Source organism: Platichthys flesus, chromosome 6 (assembly GCF_949316205.1).
Source record: "Platichthys flesus chromosome 6, fPlaFle2.1, whole genome shotgun sequence".
NCBI classification, from domain to species: domain Eukaryota; kingdom Metazoa; phylum Chordata; class Actinopteri; order Pleuronectiformes; family Pleuronectidae; genus Platichthys; species Platichthys flesus.
Genome location: NC_084950.1, coordinates 24835993 through 24856940, shown reverse-complemented (window position 1 = coordinate 24856940; position 20948 = coordinate 24835993). Strand labels below are relative to the sequence as shown.

At 41.4% G+C, this 20948-nt stretch overlaps 2 protein-coding genes and 1 non-coding gene across 3 annotated transcripts; 2 read left to right on the top strand and 1 right to left on the bottom strand.

The window, feature by feature from the left end:
• Positions 1-915: 915 nt before the first annotated feature.
• On the top strand, positions 916-12342 carry eif4g2b (eukaryotic translation initiation factor 4, gamma 2b; the record flags this gene model as incomplete). The annotated part of the gene is made up of 20 exons (XM_062390256.1): positions 916-1049; positions 2367-2432; positions 2932-3057; positions 3462-3564; positions 3792-3923; positions 4183-4249; positions 4344-4495; positions 4643-4753; positions 5689-5871; positions 6239-6380; positions 6782-6945; positions 7047-7160; positions 7478-7606; positions 8103-8207; positions 8557-8772; positions 9084-9342; positions 9526-9730; positions 9895-10103; positions 10542-10663; positions 10826-12342. Coding segments are annotated over 20 exons (2805 nt in total), but the record flags the coding sequence as incomplete, so codon positions are not given.
• LOC133956023 (small nucleolar RNA SNORD97) lies at positions 7225-7385 on the top strand. Its single transcript, XR_009921061.1, has one exon. It is a non-coding gene; the product is annotated as a small nucleolar RNA SNORD97 (small nucleolar RNA).
• Positions 12307-20626, bottom strand: LOC133955420 (coiled-coil domain-containing protein 88B). Its single transcript, XM_062390257.1, has 8 exons — positions 19691-20626; positions 18710-18850; positions 17941-18141; positions 16023-16210; positions 13376-13589; positions 13100-13198; positions 12877-12944; positions 12307-12632 (listed from the first exon to the last, which is right to left on the bottom strand). Exons 1-8 carry the CDS (start codon positions 19955-19957, stop codon positions 12473-12475), a joined length of 1338 nt encoding a protein of 445 aa, XP_062246241.1. The 5' UTR covers positions 19958-20626; the 3' UTR covers positions 12307-12472.
• Positions 20627-20948: the final 322 nt, after the last annotated feature.

The window sequence follows — 20948 nt, the reverse complement described above, 5'->3', positions numbered from 1 at the left end:
GGCCATCAGTTGCTGGCAGATGATACTTTTTGGTACGACATCGGCAGACAGCCTAGTTTACGAATGGCTCAGCTGATTTACTTTCAAGAAGAAAATGGCGTCGTCGCCTAGCCCAGCCTAACAAGTTTTTGCAGAAAAAACGAAGTGATCACTGTTTAGAAGTGATCCATCACTTCTAAACAGTAAACCCTGAACGTCAGACTCCAGCCATGATGGATGGCGCTACAAGCACAGAGTGGGGACGTTAGCGGCTACACACGCTGCCTTGCCCCGTTGCTTTGCATTAAGATGCACCGATCATGTCGGGGTTTGCAGGCTCGTCCACCATCGATCAGAACAACAGACAAATAAATAGCCTCTCAGATCCAGTCCGCAGCGTTTTCCCAGTGCAACACCACACACCCGTCCTGAGATTAAAACACATTGCATGTCAAATCCTGCAGAGACAACAGTAGTAACGGCACCGGTGTGTGTCAAACACATCGACGTGACGTAGCTAACTGGGAACTTAACGGCATAACGGGTTAATTGTCAACATTTAGCGGTCGGCGTTAGTCCGTTTGCTGCACATCTGCTTTGTTGGGGCCCAGAAGAGTCGAGCTGACATTGCTACGTGTAACCCTTTGATGTTGTTGAGGAAGGACGTCGGTACTAAGCTTGTACATGAGCCAGATCATGTTTCTATTTTCTACAGTCAAGTTTTTGCTATGATGATTTTTGCGTTTGTCCAGATGCTCGGCCTGTAACAAAGACCTTGCTACTGAACATCAGAATCAAGCTAAGCTGGCTAACTGACATTGTATTTAGAAATAGCCTCACAACGTATAGTACTCTTTTAAATGCCTGGTAATGTTGTTATAGTTGCTGCCCGTGTCAGCTCTGGTTAATGCCTCGCTTCCCACATGCAGTCACTAATGCATTTCCCCCTTTCTCTCCTCAGCACCGTTTTCCCCATCCCTTCCTATTATTCTTATTCTTTTGAATATTCTTCATTTTCAAGCCGCCAAAGTGGAGAGTGTGATTGCAGAAGGGGGTGCTTCTCGTTTCAGGTAACACACCAGCGCTTGTGCAGGAAACATTCCATGGTAACTTCTCTGTTAGCTGTCTGCTTGCACTTTGGGAAGGAACTTCCAGCCTTTACAACAAAGTAGGATATGGGGAGGCTAAAAATGGCTTTCAGACTGCTTTTTGCAACAATAAAGGGGGGATTGGATAGATATTATATGTCTTGGGAGGAGGCTGGTTTCAGTGGATTGTGTTGAGGCGATGACTGCACACACCCAGTTCAGTGTACAGGGTTATAGGGAGGGTGTTTCACAAACAGGACAAAGTATTAATATAAAATGCTTCAAATGCTCTGCTCTGTTATCTCACTGTGTGTGTGTCGCTCTGTGAGTGTACACCACCTTACTCCCAGTCTGAGGAGTCTGGGAATGCATTTTCTCTCGCTTCAGGTAAGCCACGTGATGGCCTATATATTGAAGATATTTCGTAAACAGTGTCTTAAATGTGAGCAGCATTTCCTCTCGTGGGAGTAACAGCGCTCACATTCATCATTTGTAAAGTGATTCGTTCAGTACAGCGCTCACTTAAAATATGAACGTGCTCATGCACAACAGTGGTCCCATGTTATTGATTAATATAAAACGGATGAAAGTAACATAGACACGCTTTTGCAGAGTCACGCAAAAATAAAAAAAGAAGTAGTTAAACAGATACTTCGTTTGAACTCAAGGTAGCTGAGAAGGAAAATTAAATCTCACCAGAAGGAATGCAACCCTCCTCATTAGCAGATGGAGCTTGCAAAAATTGAGTTTGTTGAAAACCAAATTAATGCTAAATGGATTGATAATGTGGGCAGTAACCCAGCGTAAACCACCTTAGAAGAATGCAAGGAAGGAGGTATGCCTTACCTCTGCTAAGTCTTGCCATGTAAAAGAAAAAAAATTACAAACAATCTTCTTGTTAACACCAGCACACAAAGGCCTCAGTGAACGTGAAAGGTCATGGGTTTTGTGATGCAGAGCTAAAATGCTCCTGGACGGGTATTTTTTTAAACTAAAGTATAATAATAAGAAGGACACACGCATTTAAATATACAACATGTATTGTAGACATCTATCTTAATGGCTTACTGTGTTGTACTGTATTCTTCTAGAAGTGTGGGGGTTACCAAGAAGTTAATTCATCTCCTATATATTTAAGGGCACTTGGTCCTCAGTGTCTTTCCAGTTTAAATGAAGGCAATTTGAATGAAAGATCTATACAGATAATCCTGTTTCCCATGAGAGCGATATAAAGGAGCAAAAATGTTTTGAAGTGATGCATGTACCTGATGTGTTCCAAACTTGTGTTTGCCTCTGCAGTGCTTCTTCGGGGGGAGGAGGTAGTAGGGGTGCACCTAAGCACTATCCCAAGACTGTCGGCAACAGGTTAGTGGTTTTATTTTTAATGTAATGGATTATTGATTTAATTAATGACACCATGGCACCAGTAACTATTGTTAGCAGCTTCCTACACTGCAGAAATACTCTGCACAACTTTGAGTAAGAGGAGCTGAATTCCAGGAAACTCTGATTTGAATCTCAGATAGTTCACATACTGTATGTTTGACTACCTGGGCAGTCAGATCATTTCACAACAAACAGCTGTAAGATAGAATTTAAAGGCTTGTACTGGCAAAATAAATATGTTAATCACAATTAAGTGAAACATTTAGAATAACATAAAAAAAATAAGGATAATTATCTATACCTAGCACCTGGATTTTATTTTAGTAAAAGTGTGGAGGGGGGGTTCTTCTCTACAGACTAAGCAGTACGGACATTAAAATCAGCATTGGAGGTGCAAGGTTATATGCTTGAGCATCAGCCAGATGTCATCAGTTTGTCTGAGGCTCTTCATTCAGATTGCTATCTTGTGCTCCTGCAGCGAGTTCCTGGGGAAAACCCCAGGGCAAAGCGTTCAGAGATGGGTTCCTTCACGAAGCACTAGACGAGATGCCAACTCCAGCAACGAAAAAGGGCGACATGATGCAATCTTCAGGAAAGTGAGGGGGTAAGGTTCACAGCTATATGCATTTTTGAAGACTCATCTAATAAGACAAATTAGATTAATCTATCCCGAAGGACAAAAAGCACTTTTTGCTTGCTCTCTTGTGGCGCAAAGATTGTTGCTATTCAAACCATTTCAGTTATGTGCAGAATCCAATTCTCACGGTATTTACAAAACCTATTGCATCAACAGATTAGTATTGTTTGGTGACCACTGGTATAATATAATGTCACTAGCTCATCATATACATAATGCAACTCTCTGTAAAAGACCAGAGTTACACTGGCACCCTCTAAATGCAGATATAATCTGTTGAATGACCACTTAAATGTGTCTTGATCTTACACAGTCAAACTTACTTTCTACTTTGCAGCTTCTCATTTCCCTCTTGATTTTTATTTCACTAGCATACTCAACAAACTCACGCCTGAGAAGTTTGACAAGCTATGCCTTGAGCTCCTGAATGTGGGCGTAGATTCAAAACTCGTCCTTAAAGGAATTATCTTGCTGGTAAGCGTATATTTTTTGTCAATGTCAATCTTATTTATTTAGCAAATTGAAAACAACTTGGTTGTGCTTCACAAGGTCAATATTACGCTTTTGTCCTTTGCTAAATGGATGTGAATTCATCCATGCTTGGCAGGCTACGCTCAGTGACTCATACCCATACACTGCTTGTTTAAATGACCTTGAGTGGTCTGTCTCTGGTCCCCTCCCTCTCTTCCTCTTTGGTTCAGATTGTAGACAAAGCCCTAGAAGAGCCAAAGTATAGCTCGCTCTATGCTCAGCTATGTCTGCGCTTGGCAGAGGACGCACCAAACTTTGATGGCCCTTCATCCGAGATCCAAACATCCCAAAAGCAGAGCACAGTAAGTGTGACTGTATCTTTCTACGGTAAACACCCTTTAAAGCTCTAGTACATTTATTTTACCTCCATAACACGAGTCCCTGTCATGTTCTAGCATTTGATAAAATGCAATAAGGATTTTCCTTATGATACATTGTTTTTTAAACCCATGTGTAACTAAAAAATGTAAAATACAAATGGTTTCAATGTGTTCTTTGAATCCTACCCTTGAATGTTACTCGCTGTATGGTTAATTAATGGTAGTGATGCTGCTGTTGTAGACCTTCAGAAGACTGCTGATTTCCAAGCTTCAAGATGAATTTGAAAACCGCACCAGAAATGTTGAAAGTAAGTCTCCATCTTTGTGCACTTTGTCACACAATCACAAGCTCATCTTATCGTAGCCTGTTCACTCACTGCCTTTCCTCCCCTCTTATTCCAGTCTATGACAAACATGACAATCCTCTTACTTCTGAGGAGGAAGAGCAGCGTGCCATTGCCAAGATCAAGATGCTTGGCAACATTAAATTCATCGGGGAACTTGGCAAACTCAACCTCATCCACGAATCTATCCTTCATAGGTGCATCAAAACAGTACGTCCCTTTTGTAATCCATGTTTTCACTTGAAAACTTCACAAGGCAGTACAGGTTAGAATTTAAAGTAATGCTGCCTGCATCATGAAATTAGAGTACCTTGTGTGACCCCCCTTTTTGCCTTCTCTCCTTAATCTGTTCTGAAGCTTCTGGAAAAGAAGAAGAGAGTCCAGCTCAAGGATATGGGGGAGGATCTGGAGTGCCTCTGTCAGATAATGAGAACAGTGGGGCCGAGACTCGACCATGATAAAGCAAAGGTAACCATCCCTTCATGGCTGCCTAAAAGATGTGCAATTCCCATCGCTACTACTCAGGATTCCAGAGGGGTCTTAAAAAGTCTTAAATTTCATAATTGGAAGTTTAGGCCATAAAAAGTCTTAAAAAGTCTAAAATTTGATTTAGCTAGGTCTTAAAAATGAATTGCATTAGGAAACGACTTCGCGATAACTTGCTCTCCAGTAAATGTGCTTGAGGAAATGTCCGCGCTGCAAAGTAAGCAGTACAGTAATCAGTCCCCCCCCCAACAATTCGTATGGAAATAAATCAGAATGGAACCAACTTTGCAGCCCCCGGTGAGAACGTATCGGAGAACACCCAGTGTGTTGGTGAGGATTGATTTAAGGACTGTAAATGAGGAACTTATTCTTTTAGCTGGTTCTGATTTCCAGCTCTGCTCTATGTGTTTTTGGGAACATCCTTTTTTCTCTATGCTGAAATAATTGTTTATTGAACTCATACTTGGTAACTGTTTGACAAACAAAAACATCCTTATGAATAGAAGGCTCAGTTATTTCTGATTTGTTACTATTTTGGACCTGTTAGGATTTCCAATTGCTGTAAGTTCAGAAATACAGTCTTTGCCTCAGTGCAGGGCCAGCTAGCTGTCGCCTGTATTCCTTCTCAACCAGGTCTACAGACACACACACACACACACAGTTCTGTGTACTGTTATGTTCAGTCATTGTTATGTTGACCGGGAATACATTTACTTTGCAGGTAATTCTGGGACTTATGTCTTCTTTCATAGTAATTTTCCTTCATACCTTTTTGCCAGTCTGGCCATGAAATAGGTATTAAATTCTATTCAAAGTGGTCTTAAAAGGTCTTAAAAAGTTCTAAATTTAACTTGTTAGAACCTGTAGGAACCCTACTGTTTCTCACTCCTACCCACCTCTCTCATTTCTTTCTCCAGTCTTTAATGGATCAGTACTTTGGCCGTATGCACTCTTTAATGAACAACAAGGAGTTGCCCGCTAGGATCCGCTTCCTGTTGCAAGATACAGTGGAACTGCGAGTAAACAACTGGGTCCCCCGCAAGGCTTTCATTGACAACGGACCAAAGACGATTAACCAGATCCGTCAAGAAGCAGTGAAAGTGAGTTTCGGTCAAAAAGGAGGCTCATTGTGTAGATCACACACATTTTGGTATGATTAATAGTTTATCTCTTACAAGAAAAGCTGAGGATACCTCATGCTATAACATTGTTGTTAACATGCCTTGCTCATAAAATGTCTGCACAGCAACCAAGCATGTTGTTGTGAGGAATGACTCATCAGCACAATGACCTGAAAATAAAATGTGCGCAGCAGGATGTAATTAGGTTTTCTGGTTTCATAACCACCATGTACCTTAGTCTTGCACACTTGAGTTAATGATAGAAATTCAAATTGAGTACTAGGTTTTACTTTTAATCATGTCAGACAGTTTAAAGACACTGTCTGTTTTCTGTGTGCTCTACTAGGATCTGGGTGTTTTCATCCCAGCATCCATGTCTCAGGGGATGAGGATGGACTTCTTCCTGGAAAGCCCCTTCTTGCCCAATAGAATGAAACTGGACAGGGAGAATCTTGGGGGATTGGCCGACATGTTTGGACAGATGCCAGGTACATACTGTTCTGTGGGATCTTCACTTTCATCTTGTCAGTGTTAATACTTAACTCATTTGTTGTACTTGATGGTATTATGACTCTTTATAATGTTTAATTAATTGAACCCATTAATGCCAAATAAAGCATTTCTGGAAACCAACCAGCTAAAACCTACAGGTTTTCTTTAGAGCTGAAAGAATTGCTAACATTTACAAAACTTCTCAGCCTCTGAAGCAGATATAGACATGAAATCAAAATAATTTGATAACCTACTGAATGATCATTGGTCAACAGGAACATCTGAGGTGGTGAATCCTCATCACTGTTATTTTCATCTCTGCTTGTACGTCTCTCCTGCTTGGACTCGCTCCAGTGAAAAATCTGTACTAACGTGATCTTTGTACTTGGGTTCTCAGGCAGTGGGATTGGAACAGGCCCTGGGGTTATTCAGGATAGGTATTCACCCACGATGGGACGCCATCGCACCAACCCGCTGTTCAACGGCCACGGCAGCCAATTCCCCCCTCCACCACAGTCACAGTTCGACACGGGGCCGAAGTCTTTTGTCAAGTCCAACCAGGTAATCTGGGGATGTAATATTATCCTGCAAACACTGTAAGATATTTCTCTGCAAATCCTGAGGTCAGCTTTCTAAAAATAATCATTCATGACTTTTGACAGGTTCAGAACCAACATTTTCTCAACCAGAACCAGAACCTCATGGCCCAGCAGCAGGTCCAGTCCAAGGACATGCCTCCACGATTCGGCAAGAAAGGACAGCTCAATGCTGATGAGGTAATGAGACATGTACAACACTGAACAATGTATAAAGTATGTAGCCTGCATGTATGTAGCCTGCATGCCCACTGATTATAAAAATACATTATTCTGAGGAATAAAAACCAGCTACTGGTCTTCTATATTTTTCTTTATCACCGGATCCTTTATCTTTGCTCTCCATCCTCCTCTCTTTAATCTGGTGACTGGTCTGCTGATTGGGATTATGAGATAAAAGGGCATGAGCACCAGCGCATTCTATACAATTATTCTTGATCTTTACAAAATTTATAACCTGCATATTTCTGTGTCCATTATGCCTCATGGTCCCACAGATCAGCCTCAGGCCTGCTCAGTCGTTCCTCCTCAACAAGAATCAGGTACCCAAGCTCCAGCCGCAGATCCCCACCATGATGCCACCCAGCACTCAGCCCCCCCGCACTCAAACTCCCCCTCTGGGTCAGGTAAGAGATAATCACTTCTCACAATTGACCACTGCATTAGTTAACTTAACAAAAGTATAGGTAGGATAGATTACATTTAAAACATTAATGAATAGGGTTAGGGTTAGGGTTAGGGTTATAAATAGATATATAAATAATAATGTTCCCCGGCAAAAACTCTGGATAATGTCCCAATGAGCTTATGTGAACACATCACAGGAGTTTCTTTGGAGGATTCACGAGTCAGAGATTCACAATGTTTTTACAAGCGATAGACGCAAACCTAAAAAAAATATATAAATGAACTCAAATATATCGCAGGACGATAACATGTAAAAGACATTGACAAAGATTTCATAGAGCTTTTGGTGCTGGGCCACACCTCACGAGTGGGGAATCTTATACTGAGTTGCTCATATGTGAAAGGCAAACTCCAGAGGAAGTCTAGACCCAACTGTGTGGAAATTCTCTGTTATGAACACAGCTTATGGTTTAATCACAAACACTTTGACCTCAGCCTCCGCAGCTTGGCCTGAAGACCAACCCTCCGCCCATCCAAGAGAAACCTCAGAAAACTAACAAGAAACCACTTCCTGCCAAGGAGGAATTGCTCAAAATGACGGTAAGAACAACTATTTGGTGTACAACCACATTTGATGACTCTGTATGTTTATGACACAACATATTTCTATTGAAGCAAAGGTAATTGTGATACCAGAAATGCAATCATAGAAATAGTGGATAAACATGGCTAAGTCCACTGTTTCCTTTGAGGCTTTCCTTTTTGGTGCTTGGTAAAACTTTTAGTTACTTTTTATTACAAGCCATCAAGGTAAGCAGCGTGTTATAGGTTTTGATAAATGAGGCATAGTGCCAGAGCCATTTGGGACATAAACAAATAAATCTATCAGGCTGGGCTATTCCTGAGAAAAACAGAGTTTTAATTTCCTCACATTGAATCTTCTCTTTAGGAGGCAGTCATGACTGAGTATTTGAACAGTAAGAACCTGGCTGAGGCTGTGAGTGGTGTCCGAGAGATGAGGGCTCCAAAGCATTTCCTGCCGGAGATGCTCAGTAAGTTCATCGTGTGCTCCCTCGACTGTCCCGATGAGGACAAGGAGCACGCCAGCACTCTGATCCACATGCTCCGCACTGAGGGCCTCATCACTGGAGAGAACTTCATGCAGGTGCGCATGTAATCAAAAATAAATGCCAGTCAGTGGTAATGCGGTTACAGCACAGAAGCTAACTATTCATGTGAACAAATTGAACTGATGAGTCTCTCCTAAATATAAACTGAATAAATAGCCAGCAGAAAATATTACTGGTATTTTCAGAAAAATGGATGAAACGAAACCAATTTGTAACTTGACATTTTCTAAATTATGATGGATTGCCCATGTTGTCAATCATTAATTACATGTTTTACACAGATGAGCCCGGAGGGCAGCTACAACATAATTCATGCTATGGTATTTTTCCTGTATTTCTCCTGAAGGCTTTCCTCAATATCCTGGACCAGTGCCCTAAGATCGAGTTGGACATGCCCCTGGTGAAATCCTACCTGGCCCAGTTTGCAGCCCGGGCTATCATCGCCGAGCTGGTGAGCGTGGCAGAGCTAGCTCACCCCCTGGAGAATGGCACCCACTTCCCCCTCTTCCTGCTCTGCCTGCAACAGACAGCCAGGCTGAAGGACAGGGAGTGGCTCACCGATCTCTTCCAGCAGAGCAAGGTCAACATGCAGAAGATGCTCCCAGGTATTTTCCTACTGCTCACGTACCCCTCCTCTTTCCTGTCGAAAATGGTCTTTGCCTTCATCAGATTACCTCCCATTATCCCTTTGACTGATATCTCATCAGTTCTACTTTAGAGTACGCTTAGGGGTCACATCAGAAACAAACATTCCCATAACTCCTTTTTTATAACTGACTACTTGGCAGAAATCGATCAGAACAAGGACCGCATGCTGGAGATCCTGGAGGGGAAGGGCCTGAGCTTCCTGTTCCCACTGCTGAAGCTGGAAAAGGAGCTGCTGAAGCAGATAAAGGCAGACCCCTCTCCACAGTCCATCTACAAGTGGATTAAAGATAACATCTCTCCCAAGCTCCACATCGATAAAGGTTTTGTCAACATCCTCATGACCAGGTAATTATACCCCCGAAGGCTGAGACTCAGTGCACAAAACCTCCAGTATTGGTACCTCAAATATTTATTATTTATTTATTTTAAAAGGGGACCTAACTAAATTCAAGATTATGAGTCTGTATGAAAAGGACTGTAGTATGACTAACAAGTCAATGTGTTACCAGTTTCCTCCAGTACATCTCCCAGGAGCTGTGCATGGTGGAGAGTGACGAGCAGCTAGCAGCCCTTCCCAAGGAGCAGCTGGAGCAGGAGAAACAGCTGCTGCTGGCTTTCAAGCCTGTCATGCAGAAGTTCCTGCACGACCACACCGAGCTTCAGATCAGCGCCCTCTATGCCCTGCAGGTGCACTGCAACGCCAGCGGTCTCCCTAAAGGTACACTACCCCAATGGTCTGCTACAGTCCGATCCATAAATCAGGCAGGCAGATATAAGCCTATTCAAAGTATATTGGTTATGCTGCATGCAGTGACTAGTTAGTAACAAACTAGTCAATGAAAGTGTTTGGAATCAGTGTTGCAGTTGTGTAGTTTGTCCACCAGAGAGCAGTGTCAACGTTGTTTCAGCAGAAGGTCTCTGCTTTGTAACTCCTCTTCATGATTATGTTCCAATGTGGGTGTTGTTTTTAGTTTTTATTGAATAGAATCAGCCGGTGTCTGTTTGAGTTGATTCAGAGCAGCACTGATTAAAGCAATGATATGGATACACTGAATACTTGTGCTCATCAAAGACACAACTAGCCTGTTCTGACTCAAGAAACCAAGGTTGACGTAGAAGTTTTTATTTGAAACATCTCTTTTCCCTGTGCTTAAAGGTATGCTGCTGCGCTACTTTGTGAACTTCTACGACATGGAGATCATTGAAGAAGAAGCCTTCCTTGCATGGAAAGAAGATATTACCCAAGAATTCCCTGGAAAAGGAAAAGCTTTATTCCAGGTACAGTGATGTAAGCCCAGTGGGTTGCATTATTTTATTTATTTAATGTCTGCATTAGTTTGAATAAATATCAGAGGAAACGGGTCAATGAAAGAGCCAGAGGGATTTTGTTGGGTAAAAGAATGACCAGAAGTTGCAATTACCTTGTTCATCCCTCTCCAGGTCAACCAGTGGCTCACCTGGCTGGAGACGGCTGAGGAAGAGGAGTCTGAGGACGAAGCAGATTGAGAAACCCAAGCAGAAGCCTCATGGTGTTGAAGATCGACCTTTACCTTATTACTTCACTCCCCTTTTCCTTTATCAAACTGCATGCTTAATTGAACCACTACCCCGTGGCAGTCAGCTGCTTCTGTCTTGCAAACGTTAACGAAGCTTGTATCTGTAGGGCCTCGTGTGTTACCACCTGCACCGCGACAAAAGGCTGGGACGCATCATTTGAGCTTTTGCCTGATAGTTGTTTGATTTTGGAACTGTGTCCTGATCAGCTACATGGAATCTGGAATGGCTGAGTCATGTTTCCTTTTTTGTCTTTTTTGCTTTGACTTTATTAGGGGTGAAAGCTATTTTTCACTATTAGGTGTTTTTCATTTGCACTCATTTTCCTTTCCGATTTGAAACTTCCCCAATAGGAAACCTTTTTATTTAAGAATGTGAAGGATGCCCCTTTAAATATGTCAGATTAGTGGTAATCTTCACTAATGTTAGATACAATTAGAAGATAAGGTAAATAAAGGTTTCGTTAGCAATCTGCTCAGTGACCTTGAGTCAAGGCCCAGCCTGGATTCCCTTTCATCACACACACAGTGATTTAATTCACTGCACAGACAGCAGGATCCTCAACAGTAAATTGTATGGGCCCTCTGAAGTGGTAGTGAAGCATAAGCTGGCAAAACATTTCATAATAAATTAGTTACATGTTTGGTTAACCCTTTCTTACTCAGCCTTTCTTTAATGTAGAAGTGTCTTTTATAATCACTGATGAGCATCTTCCTTTCCTATGTTTCTCCCTCATCAGAAGTTCTACAGTTCCCCTCTTTTTGATATCTGTCCCTCTTCATCGTCTTTAATTTCAAGAGTGGTTGCAATACTTATCCTCCAAATGTAACAATAAGTTAGAAAAATAAACTGTAATAATTTGTGTGCGTAAATGCATTCAGAGCTGCCTGTGTTTCTACCTCTTAGTTAGATGGGGTTCTGTTTGTTTTTGGTGCTGGAATAATGAGAACTTCTAAGAACCTAGAGGCCAAGCAGAATATGAAGTATTTGATTTAGTCCTAGAATTTAGATTGCACACTAAATTCACTGAAGCTTCACATGGTTTACAACTGTTGATATTTAAGAATGAGTTGTTCTTGTTGTTCAAGAATTTGGCTGTTTAGTGTTCCTGTTTTGGTTTTCAAACTTAAGTCACAGTGCTTATTATGTTGAATATGGAAAAAATCAACCAAAAGTGAATTTTTTGTTTTACTAAAATTGGCAAAGTTAAGTAAAAACTGTTACATTGGTTGAAATCTGAAATCTCCCCATCACCTACCCCAATAGCTACACATTACAAATCCTGTTCACAAGCCATTTAATGTATAAGGTAATGGATTTGGATCATATTGTAAGATATAACAAATTTATTGTGCAGCTCTATTGCTTTAATGCCAATAAAGTCCAGGACATGAGCACCAACAGTACTTTTGACTTTTATTTCTACAATTTCTCCTTAAATATTTGAACAGTCTGAGCATCTCCACTCAACCATCTGAACTTCTGCCTTGCTTAAGAGCGCTTGGGAAGTGGCAGATGTGGTGTAATTCCTGATCACTCCTGGTCAGTAGGGATCCAGAAGTACTCCACCACCTTCCTGCTCCTGCGAGTCGATGCGGAGTCCGGTCGCTCTCCTCCGAAGGCGGGCAGCTCATCGAAGTGGCTCGGACCCAGACCCCTTCCCGTGTTGGGGGCGGAGACTCTCAACATGGTTCTTAAAAAATAAAGGAAGGAAGGAAAGAACATGTATTTGTCTTTAATATGACCTTTGATTCACTGTCAGGCCTTTTTTGGGGGGGGGGGGGGATTATGGTTTTCTTTCCTGTGGTAGCTTCCCAGTCTATTTACAAAAGTTTAGTACAATAATCAAATGTGTCACATGAGCACAAAGCTACTACACCCGGTGTGTGCGGTGCTCACAGGACCCACAGCAACTGCTGCTTTGACCCTTTGTTTACCTGGATGAACTCCGCTCTGCCTCCTCTGGACTGGACACCGGTGTAGAGATGTACACAGGGTCTCCCTCCTGAACAAAACCATATTACATTAGACTAACTGGTTTCACAATTATACAGTCAAATTCAATGCCTGTTCCTGCTGGCACCAATCCCAGATGGGAAATTTACTGTGTTTTATCGTATATTGTTAGATTTACTTAAGAAAAGGAAGATGTAGACTCACTGTGAAATTTCTCGGGGTGCCATCTTGACTTTTCAGTATTCTAACCCTCTGGTCGCTCTCTGTCATGCAGAGGAAATAGCTCTTGATGCTGGCTTGACACTGCAGAGGAAAACACATATTCAACATTTACCTTAAAATTCTATTCAACACCAGACCCAGATGTGCTTTCTGTGGGTTTACAATAAAAATGTGCATTCATGCAGTTCTTTTAACGACTTATAAAGCACTGTAGCAAACAGATGACGTAACTTGTGTTATGTGCTAATGTTTTCTCACTGCTTTGTTCTGCCTCAGAGCCTTTAGATCCTCTTGAGCTCTGAACTGCTCTGCCAACCCCTGGTGCCTCTCCCTCCAGCTGAGGCACTCGGCCGTTCTATCCTGCCTCTCCTTCTCGGCCAGACGCCGCTCAGCCGTGGCCTCCCGCTGAGCCTGGTTGGCCTTTTTGCTCTCCTCCTCCGAGGCAGTGGCTCTGCACCGCATGTTCCTCTCACTGTAAACAGAGCACTAAAAATGGCGTCGTAGAGTATTCCATATTTGCAACCAGGCAGCAGAGAAATATTTCATATTCCATTTGGTGTTGTTACTATATTCATTTTTTTTGAGTTATGTTTCCCAGTCAGCTTCATTTGGCATGTATGTGTACAACAGAGTAGAAATTTCACTCCGATGAAATTGTGTTCAGTGTCCCCACACAGATAGACAGACAATTAACAACTGAATACAAGAAACTAGCAAAATAAACATACAGTAACTACTGTGTGCAATTAGAGTTAGACGGCGCAAGACAGTAGTGCAACCTTCAAGATGTGCAAAGGTGGACAAAAATAAAACATTTATCTACTATTAACTAATACTTTTACTAATACTACTAATTGTGACCAGAGGACAACAGTGCAGTGGTGCAGAGTGCAAAGATGCAACAACAAATCAGGTTACTAATATAAATGAGGTGAGTGAATCATTCGGTGCATTGTGCAAATTTGTTTGAAACTGAATATTAATGTTCAGAGTAGCAGTAAAGGATAATAAATGGCTTGTGCTGGATGACTAATGTAGAGGTATATTGTCCTGCGGTTGTTCCTGCACTGAGTGGTTAGGTGTTCAACAGACTGATGGCCTGTGGGAAGAAGTGCTTGTGAGTCTGCCTGTCTCCTGACTCTGGACAAGTATTAGTCCTTGATGGAGGACGGGTTGGCCCCAATGAGTTCAAAGTACTCTGGCGAGGATGTCATGTTTTCACCCAGTCCGTTTCTTTGACAGCAACTTTATAAAAAAAAACAAAAAAAAAACAGCTGAAGATCTGGATTAGGGGGAGGATCAAGGAATATGTTCATCCTTTTTTTCTTACCAATCCTGTTTTTCAAGAAATTGGTTGAATGCTCCGAGAATAATTCATGGATCTCGGGATAAATCAAATCTGACTGGGTACTGATATTTATGAATGTGTGGAATTTGGTGACGGTCCAAAGTAAAACTCTGGATACTAGTCAATTTCAATGTGGATTCATAAGGGGGCTGTTGGGCGCCTTGGTTGAATTATGCACTCTACAGAGTACAATTATAGTTAGTTATGTTTTTGGCCAGGCAGTTTGTTTAATTTTTTGTCAGCGGGATTAAACACCGACTACTGAACAGCTCTCCAAGAAACTTGGTGGGAGAATGGAACAAAGAAGAACCCAATACATTTTGATGCAGATCACAATGTATCACCAATACATTTTGATGCAGATCACAACTAAGGGGCGATTGCAGGGATGTTTTTGTTTCGGACAATCTTTCTGAGGGAATTATTCATGGACCTTGACAATCTGACATACTTAGGGACTGATATTGATGAGGGTGTGCTCCTCTGATGGACATGCTAATTCTCCCTGTTTTGCAAAAAACTTCAATGCAAACTTGCAAACTGGAAATCATTCCTTCAATTTGAATGCAGATACAACATTATGAACAACTAATCAGACCCTGTGGTGTACCTGTGTTACCACATTCATGTGGTGTGTTGGCTTAAACCTGTTTCTTACCGAGCACATCTGTTTTCGGGAATTTTACCCCACCGCTCCCCTAAGAAGAATAACCCAGCTTCACTGGCAATTTACAGGGACCACCTTTGCACATGTTAAGATTAAGTGTGGTGGGTGGAGTGGGGATTTGATTTATACGGCTATAATTGATTGGAGCAAACTGTCCTTCCCTTCTCTGACTTTTATTCGTGTTTTGTCTTGTTTCTACCGTTTTTATCTCCGACTGCTCCTTCCATCTCTTCTCTCTTTCATCTTCTCCTTTCCGTTCAGCCCTCCCAGCTTCACACAACCTGTTGGGCTCTGACTATGCTCAAAGAGCTGTAATTTGACATGCCATACCTGTGACAATTGCCCAGTGACTGACCTCAAGGATGCCTTTAATCATTCAAGCAGTAATCTTGAGCACAGAATGTTTAGCAAGGTCCGTCAGCAGATGGACAAAATCAGTGTGTTGAGTATATAGCATTTTAAAGGATTTTGAAGACTGCTGAATAATGAATGTTGCTGCTGCATTGTAGCGAATATTACATTTCTTAATGTTTATTTCAATTGTATTATTTTTACGGACTACTCTGTATACACGTCTGACTCTGCCCTTTTGAAATGTCTATTCTTGGTCCTCTTTACTTTTCTTTGGCCAATAAATGTTTACCCTCTACAGTGTCTAGTGGGTTAACCATTATTTCTTTCCCTTGTTATCTGAACATCTGTGACCGGAAGAGGTAAAGGACTCCCTGTGACGGTGAGGCAGTTTATGTATGGCTCCAAATGAGAAACTAGAAATAAAATGAGGTAGATCTATAATATCTCGGTCAGAAGGGAGGGGATTTCTCTACTCTTCTGTTGTGTTCCATACTTTACTTTGGTTTCATTGCCAGATGCCATTGAAATGCACTGACCTCTCTTTAAGCTGTACATTTTCTTGTGTGAGCTGTCTCAGCTTGTGTCTGAAGTCGTCTCTCTCTCCCTCCAGGCTCTTGTTCTCCTGCAGCAGCGCCTGTTTCTCCCCACACAGCCGGTCCAACTTCAACTTGGTTTCAAAATAGTTATTTTCTTTTTGTGCCAGTAAAAGCTGTAGATCGGTGTGCTACAAAAAAAGACCAGATGCCAAATTAATCAATAGATTCAGTCCACCGATATTGTTATTTCCTTTGTATGCTCTCAGGAAAAATGCTGTAATAAGTAGAGGGTACTGTCTTTGTAAGAAAACTGCACTGAAATGTCCTTTACCTCATCTGCTGTTCATTGCACTTCGAGAATTTCATGTGTTTCTAAGTAGCACCATAAAAACATCAGCACTCTACTGGTCTCGCTCTCTAAATCAAAACATTACTGTTTGTTATCATAGCAACTGGTAGCCTGGAAACCTTGTACGTCTCAGGCATTTTAAATGATCTTAAATCATCTGAGGTCTCCTGACCTTAACTGTAGAGTCAAAAGACCTCATTATGAAAAATGGTAGGGATCAAGCCTTTTTCTGTGGACCCTAGATTATGGAGTGCTTTCATAATTAAAACCTTGTAGGTACCTTTATGTCCCTGTCTGTGTTTTACATTGAACTTGCTTTGCAAATTGTGCAACGCTTTGATCAACTTAAGTGTGTTTCTCTGCATCCAGCCAATTCAAGACAACTGAAGACAGAAAATACAGGTCTCAAGAATAATTGGATAAAGGTATAATTTTGTTTAAGTCCCCAGTGTGGACTGGACACTGTAGTTTTACGAATAATTTAACTTGTATTAATTTTATTTTATTAACTTCTTTGTTTCTGTCTATAAATTGAATGCATATCTCTAAACCCTTTCATCTTATCGGCACAGGCAGTGCTGAGTTTGGTGCAATTTGGGCATGCTGTTCCTTCAATATTAATAGAATTTGGAGAAACAGGCAACCAGCAGACAACGGGTAGGAGCAGTGTGCCTTAAGTCTGTGGACCGAGTTGAACAAGTCTTCTTCTATGTCCTCAAAAAAACTACAGCAGTGGTCAGCAACAGGTAGCCTATAGACAATACTATCTTCCCGCCGGCTCATTTACATAATTTGGATTACTTGTATTTCACCATATCGGACTGATGCAAACATTCAAGAGAGTTGATGGTGCTGTTTGCCTTCATACATCCAGCATTCAAAGCATCATTTCCTCTTTAGCAAATTGTAAAAGCACAACGTTTGTTTTGTTGCAGCGATGCTTTATACCCAGCTGAAATGCAGATATTTTACTTTGAAAAGTTGTGAACTTTGGTCTGAAGATTGTGCTTAACACACCTCTGAGATAGCCAAATTGTTCTCTCTGTAAAACAGCAGTTAAATACATTTATCAAACTTATATAAAACCATACACTTGACTAGTAAAAAAGCAGTTTCATTTTATGAAAGATGTTGACTGTAAGAGCTTCATTGTAAATATGGCAAACATAATAAAGACAATACTTTCTGATATACAGAGCCTAAAATAATATAATATAAAAGAAGCCTCTAATATTCACAGTGTTATAGAAATATAATTTAATAATTGATCTCAACGGCCTCCATTCCAATTTAGCAATATTCCAAGGAGCAGTTTTTAGTAATTATAGCGTATAGTAAATCTAGTTATATACTAATACTATACCCATACACATGTGCTTTTCTTATAGTTGCCTAACAGGTGCTTAACCCGACATGCTTTTCTGGTTAAAAACACTTTATTGTGTGTTATGTCTACACCAACTGCTGTCTGCTTTTTATATAGTTAACTCTGGTCTTTTGCTAACAAGTCGTTTTTTGGGCGAGTGTGCAGGTCAGGTGATGATGTTTGTGTCATGTTTGTGTGCGTACATCTTTTTTAAGCCGCCGCAGCTCCTCGCTCAGGCAGTTCCTGTCGGCCTCGGCGTCCTCTTTGTCCCGCTGACACCCGAGTGCCCGGGCCTCGGCCAGGGCCCTGCTCTTCTCTGCCTCCCCCCTGGATTCCTCCGCTTCATCTGCAGCACGGGAGCACAATGTCGCCCTCTGCTGATTCTGATACAGCTTCTGCTTCAGCTGATGGGGGTCAGAGCGAGGTAGAGAGGTGGGTGTATGTAGTGACTTGGTCAGGAAACAGTAGAAGCTGGCATTTGTTTCTAGATGTTACACAACACCAAGCACTCAGCGGAAGAATAAGACACAACTACATGACAGGAATGGATATAGGGTTGATGCTACTGGATGGAACTCCTTTACACATTCATGGGAAAACACCCTCATATCAGATTGAATCTATACATCTATACCTCTTAACCTTCTGACTTTACACACAAAACATATTTTTATGTCAAATGCAGGCTTATTCTAGCTCAGCTAGAAATGAAACTACAATTCTTGGCACCTCACAGACTGTAAATCTGCTTTTGAAGGGTAAAATGTGACCTTTATTTCAGGCTGTCAATAATATTTATGACTTACAGTAAACAGGTAATTATATTACAGCTGATGTGAGGACAGAGAATTTACTTTATGTTGACACTGATGTTTATACTTTCTTTTTACTAGTGCTTTGAAGAGGCAGGCCTTATTTTCTTATCTTTTGAGTGATGCGCTGCCTGGGACTTTGTTCGGTGCTCGGGTTTACCTCTTTGACTTGGGCCTGCAGCTCCTGGTTCAGGTTCCTGAGGTTTCTCATGGTCAGCTCGTTCTCTGTGCGCATCATGATCCGCTCCATGTGGATCTCATTTGATAAGTACTTGTTTTCTTTCCTCAGATCCTCACATTCCTGAGGAAAGTTTGAATCATTGCAGGTATATGATATGTAGGAAAAAAAAGGACTCCGGAAATGATGGATCACACATAATTAGAACAAAAGTGACAAACAATGACCATTCATCAGGAATAATGGTTAACTTCTCTGGATGTACAGTGCTTTGAAATACATCTGATCTGTCACATAAAAAAGTTTTGACTTGGAGCAAACTGACGAAGTTCCTCACTCCAATAGGTAATTTTGCTTTACACTTATCACAGTGAATAGTTGCTCCTCAACTTCCACTCCGTCAACTATCGCTGTGACCATTTTAAGTTACATTTAATTCTGAAGGCCAGAGTTCAATGCAGACATTGAAAACATGTCTAGGTAATGAAGGTTGGAGAGAAACAATCAAACCACAAGGGATATTTATTTATCGATTGGATGAATTGAATTTTCATGGAACGTTCACATTTCCACTTTCTTCCTCACTTCTTGGACATACTCCAGTTGGTGATGAAGAAAACCCCACATATATTTGGCAGAAAGCCCCACGATAGATTCTAGATTGATTTTGTGGTGAGAATGTGTTTGAGTGTTACTTTAAACCATTTTTTCCCCCCTTAGTTTAGCATCCTTCCACCACACACACTAACATCAGTCCAGCTTTCAGCCAAATACAAACACAGTACTATCATAAAATCATACACTTTTTTTAATGGATAGATTTTTCGATTTGTAGATCAGAGTTTAAAATGGACTATGAGACTACATAGCTTTTTGTCCTCCACACTCTTAATAAAGCAAACTAAATTAGCATGATCTCCCTGATCCAACACACTTCCACACTCATCCCTCTTTCCCCCTCACCTTCCTCTTTCTGACCAGCTCTCCCTGCAGGTGGTTGATTTGGAGGAAGGAGCCATTGGAGTTGATGGCGCTGACGGGCCTGACCGCCCGTACAGGCCTCCTGGTTGGCCTGGGGAGATCCTTGATCTCTTCAGTTACCCCATTCCCGAAACGACTGCCTCTGTTGAAATTGCTACTGCTCATGGAGAAGGACTTAAACAAACTGCCGTCCAGCGAGGACGTCCCAGCTGTCTGCAGGTCCGTGTGAGATTTGGCTCTGAGCGACATTTTAAAGCCGGTTCGAGGTCGTGCACTTCACCGCCACTGCGATGCTGCCGAGGGAAGATGGGGCTGGTTTGTGCTCAGAACATAGGACAACAACTTGAATGACGTTCTCAGTTTCATGTCGAGTTCATGGGGTGATCCAATCACCAACTGAGCATTATTCATTATTCATTAGGTAATGTGATAGGACGAAACTGTGTAGGATAGAGGCAAGCAGTCTCTGTGTGTTGGTATGAGACCTTTTAGTCTTTGATGACTTTCAAGGAGGAGTTTCACATGAAATCTTCCAATAGTTGAACTATAGTGAAACATTCAACCCTGCAAAAAAAGTATATGTTAAGAGGCAGGGACAAAGCTTTGATGGACTCCTCAGGTAGACAGAGCAGTGAGGACAAAGAGGTGCGGGGTCAGGTCAGTTGTTACTGAGACTCAATAGGAAATTACTGTATGATGTCTTTTGTTGCACCTATGCAAATAATCAAATAATCCTGTGGAGGTCGTTGTTCCGACTTTGGTGTGTTAATGTGCAAGTCAGAATGTGGAAAAAACATGGATGCTGTGAACGAGATGTTTTGTATTTAGAGCATTTGCATTGTAACAAGGAGCATAGGAAACGGATCAGGTGGGAAACGCATATAAATCCTGTGTACACGTAAATCATGAAAATGTCTGTTTTGGCTAAACATTTTGTTGGGCACTGATGGACAGACACATTGCAAGTTACAAGCGTGCAACATATGTCGAGTTCACATTAAAAGCTTCCGTTAAGAGCTGATTGTAAAAATGTTAATTGGTTCATAAATCAGCAACTCATGTACCAATATTTTTTGCGAGTATTGCGACAGCACACCAAACAATCACAAGCACTTCTTTCAGAGCCAGATACCTGACACAGGCAATGAGTGAGGAACTACTTGAATAGATATTTATTTTTACAGTTCAAAAGACATGACAGAGAACAACTGATCATTACATTTCATAGCTAAGTATCTTG

Bases quoted from the DNA above. Each gene is read 5' to 3' on its own strand.
- LOC133955420 (XM_062390257.1), bottom strand. From the start codon at position 19,957: ATGTCGCTCAGAGCCAAATCTCACACGGACCTGCAGACAGCTGGGACG. The intron at 18,851-19,690 runs GTGAGGGGGAAA...AACTTTCCTCAG, and splicing joins AGCTGGTCAGAAAGAGGAAG to GAATGTGAGGATCTGAGGAA. The intron at 16,211-17,940 runs GTACGCACACAA...CTTTTTTTGTAG, and splicing joins TGCGGCGGCTTAAAAAAGAT to CACACCGATCTACAGCTTTT.